Source organism: Glossina fuscipes, unplaced genomic scaffold, assembly GCF_014805625.2.
Source record: "Glossina fuscipes isolate IAEA_lab_2018 unplaced genomic scaffold, Yale_Gfus_2 1, whole genome shotgun sequence".
NCBI classification, from domain to species: Eukaryota; Metazoa; Arthropoda; class Insecta; order Diptera; family Glossinidae; genus Glossina; species Glossina fuscipes.
The window spans coordinates 4982440-4997827 of record NW_023998415.1 but is presented as its reverse complement, the minus strand read 5'-3'; the positions used below and the strand labels follow the sequence as shown (position 1 = coordinate 4997827).

General features: G+C 33.3%; 2 protein-coding genes across 5 annotated transcripts in view; one reads left to right on the top strand and one right to left on the bottom strand.

Moving 5' to 3' along the window:
• Positions 1 to 15388, bottom strand: part of LOC119632666 — a 43254-nt gene that overhangs the window by 16326 nt on the left and 11540 nt on the right. The window contains exon 1 of one of the 4 annotated variants that reach the window (XM_038025686.1): positions 13115 to 13213. The exons of the other annotated variants lie outside the window; for them this stretch is intronic. The gene's annotated coding sequence lies outside the window, so the exon portion shown is untranslated. Of the gene's footprint in view, positions 1 to 13114; positions 13214 to 15388 lie in introns of those variants that run through there. 4 annotated transcript variants of the gene reach the window in all.
• On the top strand, positions 13278 to 15040 carry LOC119632667 (putative uncharacterized protein DDB_G0282129). The gene has a single exon (XM_038025690.1). It carries the CDS (start codon positions 13293 to 13295, stop codon positions 14832 to 14834), a length of 1542 nt encoding a protein of 513 aa, XP_037881618.1. The 5' UTR covers positions 13278 to 13292; the 3' UTR covers positions 14835 to 15040.

The following is a 15388-nucleotide window of genomic DNA, read 5'->3' as shown; positions in this document are numbered from 1 at the left end:
CCTTATTTTGAAAGGTCCTTATGTCCATATCTAAATTAAACGAATTGATCTGGCCCGCGTCCCATTATAATAGTGCTTTCTAAATATAATAGTCAATTCTAATAACGGACAACATATGAAGAGAGACAAACGGTCGGACACGGCGGACTCTGAATTCTACGCTTCTCGAGATCTTATATAAATTTGTTTCCCAGTCGCCCTACATCGTATCTTCGCATGTTGCACGGCAGTTGTTTAGTAATTATTGCAAAATAATAAAGTCCATACAAAAAGAAAATTTCCGAACATTTTATCGATATTGCTTAGAATTGTATAGGAATGCAAAAAAATAAATAAATTTATAGTGAATAAAATTTGAGTAACTCTGAAAAAAAAACAACAACAAAAAGAGAAGAAAATTGTAATTTCTCGCTAGATATTGACATCAATCAGGCAAAAAGTGGAAGACAAAATTTAGAAAAAAATAAAAAAAAAACTTGTTTATCTTGCTGCTCTGTGCACAAATCAATCGAAATGAATTTTAATCTTAGCCCAAGTGCATATATATACCGTTACCACTGAAACATGATGATCGATAAAAATGAAAACAGAAAATACTTTCATCCCCATCCACCAAAGGATATGAATATATTAACTATGTCATATCGTTTGTGCCCCAAATCCAAAAATATAATAAGCAACAAACAAGCACAAAACTTAATATTTATATTTAATATATTATATTTTTCAATTATATATAAGAGCTTGGAAACGGTTTATCTTCTTCGTCTTATCGCTAGTGAAAATGCAATAACACGTGACGGCAATCGTTTGATAAATTTAAGCGATTTGAGAGAGCAAAAACAAAAAATACGTACAACACCAACTTAAGTGCAATTATCAAGGTCGAAGGGTATCTAAGATTCGCTTCAAGATGTACATAGCCTCCGGTACTTGTTTCTGTCTAATTAGGATCGAACTTGTCAAGAGACATTGGAATTGTTTGCGATGATGCTTTTATATAAAAACCATTGGAAGTTATGCGCTTGGTTTACAAGTAAATCTAAAGTGTTACCAATCATTCAAATATGCTAACGGTGGTGAGCGAAATAAGTTATTAAATAAATATTATATAAATAAATTAAGCATTATTTAATTATTTAAAAAAAATTTTTTTTTAAATAAACATTTTGTCTAATGCAAGGATCCGCGCGACAGTTGTTGTGTGTGATAAATTTCTACTACACAAATTCAACGAAAAATCTCTTAAAAGATGAGAAAAAAAAAAAAAATTCAAAATAAAATTAATTAATCGGTCTTCATTCTTGTAATCATAATAAGGGGACAATTTATCATAAGCAATTTTTCATAACTTCAACAAGGGAGAGAGAGAGATATTATCGATATAATAAAATTCATTTTGCAAGTTTTTCAGGAAGAGTGATCGTGTTGCTATACTAGCAAGGCGTAGAAAAAAAACCAATTTATTTAAAAATGATGAGAATATTTTCGAAATATTATAAAAGAAAAAATCTTGCTTTTTTTTTGTTTTTCTGCCAAAAATATTCAAGAATGAGAGGAATATATGTTGACAACACAATTTCAACTTCTTTTCGAAAATATTTTTGGGTCAAGGTTTCGAAAATATAATATTTTAAGAAGAGAAGAGGATACAATGCAATAATTGAAAGGAAAGGAAAGGACCGTAAGATTAATCTCTAGTTATATGTATTTCTCAGCAATTTACTTACACCGTCTTACGATTCCATGCGATTTCCTTTCTGCAACTTCAACCCCAGTCTGTGCTTGCTCAGAAAGTGCAGACAGTCTACTAATTTGAAGATGTAATGATTTCAATGTAAGAAATTTTTAATATTATCTAGTATAGCTTACTTCACTGCTAGAAAGTAAGATGAATAATATATTGGCCTAAATGATTTCTGTAACATTTATGGCGGATTGTGGAAGAACGGCAAAAATGCTTTTTCATTTTTTCTTTCATCGATTTCTTTCGTATGTACAGTGAAAACCGGATAGATCAGTGAATATGATAAGCTTGATATGATTCAATTACATGTTACAGATATCGGGGTTTGGGAAATAAAAAATAAAGTTCTTTCTTTTCAAACTTGCCGTTTTGCTGTCTCCTTCCCCGTCATACCTTCTTCAATTGCTTTAAAATCTAATGACGTGGTATGTGATTGTTTCGATACATGATATTTTGCACACTGCTCCAACTTTTGGGCAAATGCAAAAAAAAGAAAAGATTTTAGCTGGTTCCAATTTTCTTAAATTAATCCCACGATGCGCACTAGGATGTTTAAAAAATTTGTAGTTTCCTGTTTTAGGCGAAAAATTTCTGTCAGCAAGCACGACTAAGAGCGCACAGTATTGGGTCGTCTTCAAGTGTCGTTAGTAAGACGACAAGGAATCTAGCAAGCAAGATCAAGGGAGGAAAAAGTATTGCGTCTTCGTCAAGTGTCGTTAGTTAGTAAGAGACGACAAATATTCGTAAGTTTTCTTAACGTTTTTAAAACACCTGTGAATAAGTCGAAACATTACATCCATTGATGTCTGCATTTCTTTTATACAAACCGTCTTTATTTGATTTATTTACTAAATTTATAAAATTCCGTCACAGACACACTAAACTACAAAATAACTTAATTGTGATAGAGAAAAAAAATTAATAAATAAATAAAACAAAAGAATAAGATCAGCTGCAGCAGAATTCAAGTAAACACTAAATTAAGATACAAGTAACGTGTGCCTTCTTATGGTTCACACAGTAACAGATTGGAAATTACAAAATACAAAAAAAAACCTTACCTGAATTTGTACAAAGCTCGAAAATCTTTAGCAAATAGTTATGCAAGGTAATGCTTTTAATCGTATTAACGGGCAAAGTCAAATAAGTGATAATGATCGTTAAACAATCTACACATTACCCTAAATGGATTGAACAACTCTTAATTAGTTCAGGATTGCGTGATAGTTGCGATCCTATTGAGGATGTGCATGCCAATATGTGCAAAAAAAAAAAAAAATAATCAAAGACAAAGGTTACGCCCAACATTTCACGCCTTTTTTTAGTGGTTAGGTAAATCAATCAACTTCAATCTATTATTATACGGTGGAAGAGGTAGGCCAGGATTGCATCCCAAACCGCGTGAAACAAACAACAAGAACTCCCGTTGGACAGACTCTCATAACTCAATCTATGACTAAGAAGCCAAACTACCGACAAGTATTCAATAGCAGCTCTAAATAAAGATACACTTGGTAACGTATGGGTCATTGAACCCAGTTGGACGACGTTTGCTTTGGTAAGCAAAGAAAGTACAGCATGAGCAGCAACGAGCGGATGCTGTATGATCTCCCGTAATATAAACATGGAAATTTTTGCCATTGTATGTGTTATTGTCTATGAAGAAAGCGTAGAAAGTAGAGAAGATGTTAGTACATATTTCACGGTACACATTGACACAATTTTAATACCAATCGGTTCTCAAGAACTTGTAATGTCTCCTAATATCTTAATCGGTTTTGCAATCGGGAGGACGTTCGCCACACACATTTGTATAGACGAAGAAACTAACAATGCCATAGATCGATTTACAATTTAAGATTGATCAAGAATATATATATATATATATATATATATATATATATATATATATATATATATATATAAAATTCATATCCCCTCACCGTTTGGCGCCGGGTATAAAAATTCTCATATTTTTATTGAACAACAGAAGCTATCGCTCTTAAGCAAGTACTACATCTGTGTCTTCTGATTGCTTCAAGCACAAATCATAAATCAATCGTTATCCTTTTTTAAGATCGTACGCGTAGCACACTATTATTATCTGATTAAACTGACATTGGCGCGGACTCGTCGTTCGTCTTCATTGCGTTTGGATTTATTAAAAAAAAAAATTCTTGCCAGCAAACATTTCATCAATGATTCTTCAATTACATCGTCATGACACTCAATTTTCTCTACTCTTCCTTGAGTGCATTTGCTTATAGCTTATAAAGATGCAAAGTCACTTTATGGGCAATGGAAGGTCTTTGTGTGAATTGTCTCGCAAATACTTTATCCAGAAATGAGAATTTTTCAAACCAACGCTGTTCGAGATGGAGAATGGCCTTGATAGGGCATGCATATAGGATCTCAATTCGAAACAAAAACAATGCTTCCATTATTTCGCCATAAATTTCGACACCGTCATTAATTACTACATTCAGAAAACTAAACCAAAAAAAAAAAAAAAAAAAAAATTAAATTTTAAAATTTAAAAATTATTTTGTAAATTTCAGAGAGCTTTCCGCTAAGCATATGAATGGTTTCGCTAAATATTTATACACAATTTTATGGAATTGTCCACCTTACGTTGCCCATTATGGGCAAAAAAAATGTCATCTTTTCTCGTTATCGCTTATATTTATTGTTATTACTTCATAAAAATCGATCAAAATGAAAGAAGGCACTGTTGAAAATGTGATAAGCTCTGGATGCATGTATTCGATTATATAACTAATGAAAAGTTCGACCGACGTGATTGCTCGCATAGTAATAAAATAAAATTCTTGATTAGCCATTTCTAAGCAATGCAGAGTAAAATCTTAAAGCTGCGCAGGAGCATGTAAAGCAACAATGACTGTGCAAAACAAATTTTTTATATATTGGGTGGATCAACGCGAGGTGTGTTATTTTAAATCAATTATGTGATAGGGCAACAATACGAATATATATATGCATGAGTACAGTAGAGCAGGTTAAGATTCGCTACTGCCAAGTCTGTATTCGCGAGTTCAAATCTCAATACGATAGAGTTAACTTCGATCATAATTGTGTAGTGAGTAGTCATCCGGTAAAGTCCGGATGGACAGATACCTACTATGCGGCCGCTTCCTCATCTCTCTCTCTCTCTCTCTCTCTCTCTTTCTCTGATCGTCACCATATTGCACAAATAGGAGACATTGCATCGCCTAAGTGGTTGATCATATAAAAAAATCGATTCCGCTGTTTATTTGTATCATAAATACCTGACAACCTCTCCCTCATCTCACATATAAGAAAGCTTTAATGTTCGACACTGCAGTAGCTGGTACCCTCCATCCATGACTTGGCATGTACGCATATCCATGAGAAAGGCCTATTCGAAGTGGACGCCGCGTTAGGGCATCTTTGATCAAAAACTGCCAGGTGTTCGTGCCGTTTAGGTGAAATAAAAAGAATTTTTTTCATGCGGTATACGCAATTTTTATTAATAGTTGAATCTTGTACTGGCCCCCTGCCGTGATATGAAAATTAAAATTGGTCCATCGATGGGAAAAATCGCCCGTCCGTACGCTCTAAAAGCCAAATCGGCATTGAACCGAATGAACAGCAATTAGCGGAAGGCGTCCGATGTGGTCAAAAAGGCAAAAGTCGACAAGAAGGTGACGACCGTCCGTATTTTGGCATGTGCACGGTATAATATTCGTCGACTTTCTTCAAAAGGCACAAAGGATCAGTAGTGAATATTGTGTAACAGTTTCAAATTTTTGTCCCACAGACACTCCACAGCCAGTTACATGTAAAACCCTTATAAGAACAAGCAGACGGATGAAACCTATTTACCGAACGGGCAGATCATAAGCCCTTGGCCATTCTATACCTTATCCTATCTGTAATTCCCTTCGGTCCATGATATATATAGCGTATGTTAATGTATGCATAAATAATTATTTATATCGTCCTACCCGTCTGTCTGTCTTTCAATTCAATTTTATTCAAATTTTATATATACTTTGATTTATTTTTTCTTAATATGACCAGAGTCATTCAGAGTATGCCAGCTAATTGCGTAGCATGATGACGACGAAGGAGAAGAGAAAGCGGCGAAGACGGCCGCAACCTAGTTAGTGTTTGTGTATCCAATCGTCCGTGCATTCGCTTTACCTACGCGCAAAGTTAACTCGAGCACTTTGAGCCCGCGAATACGGACTCGCTAGTCGCGATTCTTACCTACTCGGCCACCCATACGGATACAGATACGGTGTCAGAACGTAGCTTATGAAAAAGTTCCCTTATTGCATAATTGATTTGAAAAGACACATCTCACGTTAACAAGCCCAATATATTAAATATTTGTTTCCCACAGCCAGTGTTACTTTATAGTAATTATATCATTTTTCTGTTTTATTTACTTTCTCGTCTACCATAATATGATTATAAAGGTTTTTAATACATTACAGGAATATCATATTGTGTGTGAACTTAAACCGTCGGTATTTGAAATTTGATCAACTGCCCCATGCAAACATTGAAAGACGCTTCTTGTTGAAAGACGTTCTATACATATAATTATATATATGTGTATGTGTTAAAAGATATATTGTTTCACTGCTATGTGTGTATGTGTGATTGTGACTATAGCGAATGCCTGATCGGTAAAAGCATATAACTTACATCTACCAGGCAGCATTCATTGTCTTATTTCGTTCCACTTCTTTCTGATCATTACCGAGTTGTGCAAAGATCGGGGACGAACATCCCATGGCTGAATGATTATTAAGAAAAAATTGCTTATCGTGCAATTGTAATAAGTATTATTCACATTTCATATATAAATATATTTCTGAATAATATTTAGTTGGAAAACAAAACGACACAGCGACATAAGTCTCGATTCATATTTATATATGTTTACCTACCTACAAAATAAGATATTTCAACAAGAAAGATTATTTGAAAATTTTTATACAATAGAGTCATACTTTGATAAGCTGTGAGAAAACCGAAAAACCTTATTTCGTCTTATTTCGTATTATTTATGCACGATTTGCGCGTTATTGTGCACAAGTCAAGTCTAGCTAAATAAGAAAAAATAGCGAAACATTTGATTGATATTCATTGTATGATCATCATCGGGTTATATTTAATGCGTTGCCATCATTTCATCAGTTAATCTGATATACTCGCTGCGTTGAAGCTATACAAGAATATCAACAACTGAATACCGGTACAAAAACAAAGTTTAATAAGTCAATCATATAAAATAATAAACATTCTACGACGACTTTCCGAAATGATGTACTTGAGAGTTGTTTTTGAAATGCAAAAGCAAATTGCAATAAACAATTAAAGAAGGAGAAGAGCTTCAGTTCTTCTCCTTAAAAACTTTCGATTCCGTAGTAATTTCTAATCAAGATATTTATTTAGTAGGAAGCGAGCCAAAAAGCAGAGATCTTATTACCTTCATATTTTGAAAAATGTTTCGTAGCAAAAATTCGATTTAGAAGCTTTTCGTTTTTTTCCCCGGTTCCGTTCTTTATAACTCTTTCAAGCGGTTTTCTGTTAAAATGAACTTCAATCATTCATGTAAAAGCCATCTGGGATTAGAGCATTACGTTGTTCGCTGTATTTTAAAGCATACTCTTCATACCTACTTACTGACAGTAGCAATTAACTGAGATCCAATATGTAATTGTTTAAAACTAATTACGATAATGTTAGTAATGCTTTTTTAGTTGTCTCCGTTTAATTAAATTCGGGGAATTATGGGAATAACCAGAAAAAATCGTATAATCGACTCTCAAATGCGATTATTGATCTTCATTTACTTACTTTGAATGCTATTTTAATGCTATTGTTTTTGTCGATTTTTCGCTTAGTGAATGGACAAGAGAGCCTACTTCGACTTGCCTAATCTGAACTTTCCGCAAGTTATGTTTTAAAAATTTCGGATGACTTTGAATCAATTTTTTTTTTTCAAACTGCTCTATTTATACCCTACACGATTTTTGATACAAGGGTTGTACGGATATATGCAACATCCAGACGGACTTGAGATAGATCTAGCCCCCTAAAACTTATCTGTCCGTCTGAGGGCGCAATTTTTGCGGTGCTTTGGTCTTGGCCCAAGGACGAAACTATGAAGCAATGATTCCGATCGGACCATTTTTGTGACCACTTCTCATACAACGCTTTTTTGTGAAAAGTCGACATATGAATAACTATAGGATATGGCATAGTGGGCCGTGCACCAATGTCATATTTTGACTTGTTTTTTTTTTTTTGAGATATAGATGACATATATCCACACTGAGTCAAGTTGAACAACTTTTCCTGCTTGATATATATGTCTCCATCTATTTGAAATATAGGTTTGAAAGCCAAAAGCACGCTGCATACGGAGAAGTCCACAAAAAGTATAACTGTCTCTAAAAAAATAATAAATTTTTTCTCATAGAGATCTTTTCAAAAAGATACGACTCAAATGTTCATAGCGATCATGTGCATGCTTGTTGGATACAAATATATGACGGGCCAATGCCTATATGACGGTCCAATGAGGGTTACTCCCGAATTACGCAACGCATAAGGCATAGTACAGGCTAATCTCGCAAATGAAATTATTTGCCGATCTTAATAGCTCACCTAGCCTTTCTATATTTCGTAATGTGTTCAATTTCATCATCTGTTACGATATAATAGCACCTGTACTTGAAATTAAGTAGAGAATGTAAAGCGTTATTTATTTATTTTATTTTCTTTATTTTTTTTTTAATTTTTTTTTTTTTTTTTTTTTTGGCATAGAACTCTACCTTCAATAATTATGAAGGTCAAAAAACTTTTGCAATATAACGGGCACTCTGCTTTACATACTGCACTACGAGTTATGCTTTGCTTGTAATCCAGTAGAAATTAGTTTATAAAACCACAATAATAATAATAATAACAACAACAATAATTTCAAAGCGACGGAAAATACAGTTAATTAGAAATAAGTGAGCACATTATAGAGGTAAATGTTATGTATGCACTATGTGTGAACTCTTGTATAACATATTTTCTACAACACATTAGCATTAATAATAGAAAAATGCATACATGCGCACGTCTAATATGGAATGTATGTACATGTACAAACCTGTTATCAGATGTAATTTAAACTTACCCCTCACGCCAACAGAGAAGAAAGGATCTATTGATAAGCTTCTCCTTATGTAATACCATGTTTTGGTAATGTAATAGAAACTTTGGTTGTCAAGCACCCGACAAATTTCATATAACCCCGTAAATGTTTAAAAAAATCATAGATAAATAAAATTTAACTGACTCAATCAATCAATCAATCAATATCTTTCATTTTACATATGTATTTAAAATTCTTTTTATACCAAGCAACAGATAAATACCCATCGCAGACCATATTAGAAAAGTAGAAAGTGACAAATGCGGCTCTCCACCTATATAATATGCAATCTCTGTACGCATTTTTGCCATTAATATTGGTGTAAATTTTCGTCAAGGGAAAGCTACTAAGTTATCGTCCATAGTGAACAAATTGTCATTGAAAGAGGGAGAGAGAGAAAGAGAGCATAAGCTTTTATCCTGCTTCTTCCTTTCCCAAGGAATATCGAAGCTGAATATATATGTGACTTCACCTAACTTGTGCCAATATCGTTCCAAAAAAAAAAAAAAAAAGGAAAAAAAAAAGTATTGTCGATTAGGATAATATTTCAAGTCGCTTTAGCAATATGCACCTTATCCATCAGTCTTTCACCTGTTGTTGGGAATCTTTTATGATGATTAAAGATTGATATGATTGCATATGAAAGCATACTTGTAAGACAAAAAAAAAAAAACCGATCTGTAGGTTAAAATCTACAGCAAATAAAAGCTGGAAAAATTGGTACCAATATTTACCGGTGCCGTTTAAAAGTTCAGGATAAAAGAGTTCTGCCGGTATGTTCTTAGTTGACGAAATCCTCACAGATTCGCTATAGAGTGAATTACTTTTTTTCTTTTTAAACGGGGCAGATTTACTAGGGCTGCTCTTCTTCTTGCACTACTCAGAACTATGCATAGATGCATCTTTTATATAAATATGTTAATGTGATCATAAAATAGTATATAGTGCGTTTCTCGATTCGACTTTTATATCTTTAGTCAAGTCAAAGCGAAGTTCCCGAAAAAATTTTTTTTTATATTGCGAAATAAGCCAGAAATCAGACGAAGTTAAATCAGGCGAAAAGGTGTGAGTCGCTTCGAAAGAACAATGCTATGTATGAAAGATGTTCGATCGGTAAGGTAAAGAGGCATTTGAAGTCCTCAACTAGTTTTTCAAATTCCGTTGAATAGCCAGACCGGTAGATTATGAGTAAGATGAGTTAGGCATTCATTGGCGTCAGCGCGTTCACCGCTTTGCTTGACTAATATTTACTCTGCAAAGGGCGTTATATCACCATAAGACTTTTTTCTCAATATCTCGGTCGCCATAATCAAAGTAAACTTTTTAAGAAAGACATTTTTTGATGGAACTTTATTGCTGAACTAGCTTGAAAGTTTGAGAGCAACAGAACTACTCGGTTAAAACGTAAAACGTAGAAATCTTATTGCTCTTTGATCACAGAACTACAGTTTATAATTACTTAGCGTGCCGTTCATGGACTTGTATATATTTTGGTGAACCAAAAGGAATTGCTATAGGTCATCCAGTTTCGTAAGAAATAAATGAGACAAACAAATGCTGTCCAATGCAACAAAAGGGTTAATATAACTACGATACTAGAATATTCAACAAAATCAAAAAGTTAAGCTTGCGCGCCACATACACCAAATACGCGTGAGTGAGATATCATAAGAAATTTTTATTGTCATAACCTCAATTTGAATTTTCATCCATTTTTCAAGGCAGCACCGTCTGTACTTTTTCACGCGATAAGGATTTTTACTTTACTACTACATTTATAATTATCTGAAAGCGGATCGTTGGAAAAGTTTTTCATTCCTTATAAGCATATCTTTTGCTTAATTTACGCCCGATTTAGGTGACACAATATATTTCAGATAATATATCTTTCGAGAAGTTTCAAAACGAACGCTCAAAACTCTTTGATTATATCCCTGCTGTAGATTAAGTTTGTGCGGATGCATGTATGCAGCAACCATATTGGAACTTAAAATATCGAAACCGAATCACTTTAAGCTTGCCTATCCATCTGTCTGCAATTTTAATATTTCGCGGCAAAACTTGGTCAACAAGAGCAACTTGATATAAATATGAACTATACAAAATTTGCACAAAGTAGTACAATTTTTTTTGACCCCCCGCCCTCTACATAAGGATTATCGCGAGAATTATTTTTAAAATTTTATACGGCAATAAAATCAAATAAAAGATTTTTGGTGCAAGAAAATTAAACATGAAACGCTCCCATGAAAACTAGTTCAGTCGTAATTACTTGTATAAAGAAAGAAAACACAAAAATTTGATTACGATTTAACTAACTAATTAATTAACTAACTGTGTCGATCGTTTCAGAAAATGTACATTTACGTTGCATCGTAAACATTTAATAATAACGAGTATACTCGGCATACGCAGAGTATGCGAAATCAGACTATAAGGAAATAACCTGGACAAAATGACGAAATACACATTTTAAGAGAAAAAGCCGAAAAGGACGTATGAGCTGACTGATCATGACCGTACATATTGATTATACAGAAAATTTTGTACTTTTCTCATGACATATTTATTCGTCTAAACACAGTTAATTGGTTAAGAGGCGTAATAAAAAATTCCATTTCATCCCTAACCTAATATAGATTAAGCGAGGGGATGGATATTGAAAAGTTGAGAAATTTATTATTGTAAAAATGGGACGAGCGCAATAGATGCATTAACAGATATCTCATAACACTTTTGTACGTATTGGCCAATATTTAAGTAATATTTTATAAGTTTTGTACATTCATGTCTTCAGTTTCCTGAAGCTAGATGTGAAGGAACTTAGGATGGATGTAATTTATTTTGATAAGTTTGTTTGCCTTATCGCTAATCAAACTGTTTGCCACCGCTTGATGGCATATTAATGATCTTTCAACGAATTTGGTTTTACCTGTTCTTGTTCCCGGAAGTGCCGTAAATAAGAACGAAACTGAGAACTGGGAGGAATTTGCACTCTTTTTGAAATAAAAATTAACCTTTACCTTGTCGCGAAGCCATACTAGAAATGATATTTCGTTGACGTTTACATGCAAGTGTTCGGTGCACACGGGCTCTTAAGCGAGAATTTTATGATATCCACAAATATTTGCATGCGGTATATTTATTATAAGGCGTTTAGTTTAGATGCAGATGCTGTTCTCTGCCGCTTTTTAAGGTTCGAATAGCCGTCTGTTGTAGAGATTGAAATTATCATTCTACTTAGCCACGGATAACACGGGACATTGATATTAAAATTTTACTGAAAACATTATGCACTATTTATACATCAGGTATGATTTAAAAAAAAATAAAAAAATTTTTTTTTTGCTCAAATTCCATCTACGTCTACTATCGCACTCTGAATGCTCTGAATTGATGTGATCGAGTATAGTGCATATGCTTAAGATAACTTACGAATTGGCGTAGATCGGGAGTTTTGTTTGTTTTATGCTTTCTAAAATAGATTTATGTTGTTGCTGTTGTTATTGTTGTTTTTCTTGTTGTTGTTGTTGTTGTTGTTGTTGTTGTTGCTGATGCTGATGATATATTCATTTTCATTTCGATTATATATTATTGAAAACAGCCTTTTGCTTAGATAGCATCAATTTGAAATTCTATCGGTTGTTAATCACTACCTAATCGTTTTGACCGCAATGAAACTAAAAGGTATTGCACCGATTTTTATTATAAAATTTGGTTTCGTTTTTAGTTTTGCAATTAAAATATATATTGGTTGTGTGTGTGTATGTACATATATTTATTCTTCAAATATATTTTCCACATTTTAACACCATTTTTTTCCCAGATCCAAGTCTAAGTAGAAGACTTTTTTCAATAAAATATTCTTTTTAATGGATTATGTATGTTGTTTGCATGTATGTAATATGCATAGATATCATTCATCACTTAGTTTAGAGGGGATGCATTAAAATTGATTGAATTATATATATATATATATATATATATACATATATATATATTATATATATGTGAAGAAATATTCATATGCAAATTCCTTTGAATATCAAGAGTTAAGATAGCGAACATGTGTATAGCGCATCATCATCATCATCATCATCATCGTCACCATTATCATCATTTTTATTACATTCAATTATTTTAAATTTATAGCATGTACTTACCTTTCAATTGCTTATCGCATTATAAATACATAATACATTTGTAAAAGTCATAATCTCTTTTTCTCTCTTTCTCTCTCTCTCTCTCTCTCTCTCTCTCTCTCTCTCTTTTCACGTATTATTTTTGCTTTGTTTGGTTGGCAAGAAAATCCATATTTTGCTAACATTTTTATGGATAACTATGGGCGGAACTCTAGAAGAGTATAGCGGCATCGATGTAGGTGATGATACGTTAGATGCATTTCATGTATTCGGCAGAAGACTCAGGCAGCTTAAGCGACGCTCTACGAATCAGGAGAAACGAGATTTAAGCTTAAGCTATTCGGCGACCAACATTGATTCGAAAGAAGGTACACGCGTCAAGACAATAACTGTTATCAAAAATTTAAGTAAGAAACCGGGAAAATTAATTATTGATCCGAAATTGCATAAAAACGAAGGATGGGCTAATGCTTTTCGCGATAATTTCGATACATTTGGCAAAATACCGGATATACCGGATGTCGACGATCTATTCGCATTTGTTAACAATAAACGTAATAACGCTGAAAACAAAAGACAAGAAAAGAATAATATCGCAAAAGATGAATCGATTGAAAAAATGAATACCAAAGATGAAAATGCTGATTTAAATTCGAAACAAGAAGAAGAAGAAAAAGTAGAAGAAATAGAAGAAGTTAAAAATGCTGAGAAAACTATAAATGCTGGCGAAATGAAGAACACAGACGAAAATAAAGAAGACACATCTGCTATACCGCCCACAGAAGACAAGGTAAACGTAGAAAAGGCAAAGCCTGTCGAAGAAGTATCAAGTGAATATGAATCCATAAAAAATGCACAGAATGATAAAACAAAAGTCGAAACTGAATTATTACCGAGTAGCAGTAATTTACATAATCGCGTACGCTCGCAACTATTGACTTCGATACCATATAATAATAATGAATATAAAAATCCTTTACATACAAATATAAATTATTCAAGACCGTATCAACAGGCGATTCAACAGTATTTTGATAATCGCGTACATCCCATAATAAACGATGGATATTTATATACAAATCTTTATGATAATAGTTCACCTGTGGATAGCATTACTGTAACAACGCCATCTGGACGCAAGTACTATATATCCGCTAACAGTAACAGTAATTCTAAATCGAACAATACGCGGTATTTAGCACCATCAAAAAAGAAAACACCATCAACACAAACGCAAATTCCGCCATCGTCATTATCATCATCATCATCATCATCATCATCGTCGTCGTCGTCACCACCGACAAATGTGCAAACTTTTCCAATTAATTCTTTGGTGCCATCAGTTCAATTAGGTCAGAATGTCTTTTCAAATCTACCGCAGCCATACAATTCTTTTCCATTAAATCAAAGAGTTCCCCAACAGCAATCAACAAATGATGCGTTCCTTACGTTAAATCCTGCAAATTCGACATCTACCCTGCAATCTGCAATATTATTGTTAGGACAACAGCAACAGTCTCAACAGCAACAGTCTGAACAAAAACAACAACAACAACAACAACAACAATATCAATCACAACAGCAGAGTCAACTACAGACATTTAGTAGTACAAGTCAACGTCCATATATGGCACCGAATTTACGTACCGGTCTTGGTGGTGTTAGCCGGGGATCGCCCGTTGTGCGTACGAATGCGTTTGGGAAACCAAATGCTGGCCGATCTCGTGGTTTAAAATATTAAGATTATATATGTTTTTGATAAGCAATAAGGAAAAAATTTTCCTTTAATTAAATTAGATGAATAAGCACACGAATGATATTAATTATTATTAATTAATTACTTAACTAATTACTATTTGTTTCGCGCATACAAGCGAAGAGAAAACGAAAACAACTTTTCATTTCATTTATTCGAAATTCAATTATAATTATTGCAATCATATATATACATATATATATGTATGTTATGTATATTCTTCTACTGGATAAACTTTAATGATTTTTTTTGGTTTTTTTTTTTTTTGTTTATCTAAATAATGAACACTCGCACATCTATCTATGGGCGAATACTCAAACTAACCTAATGCAAGATATACTAATGCTAATGCCAATAATAAACGGGCCTCTCTCTCCTTCTAACACTCTCCCCTCTCTCGACATTTAATGCGTGTTATTGCTAAATGAGAAATAATCGTAAGTGTGCTTTACCTGTCTCTAAATATTACTTCAATACTCCATTACTCCATTTAATAAAAGATATTAAAATTGCGATCAATTATCTGATATTTTATTCCA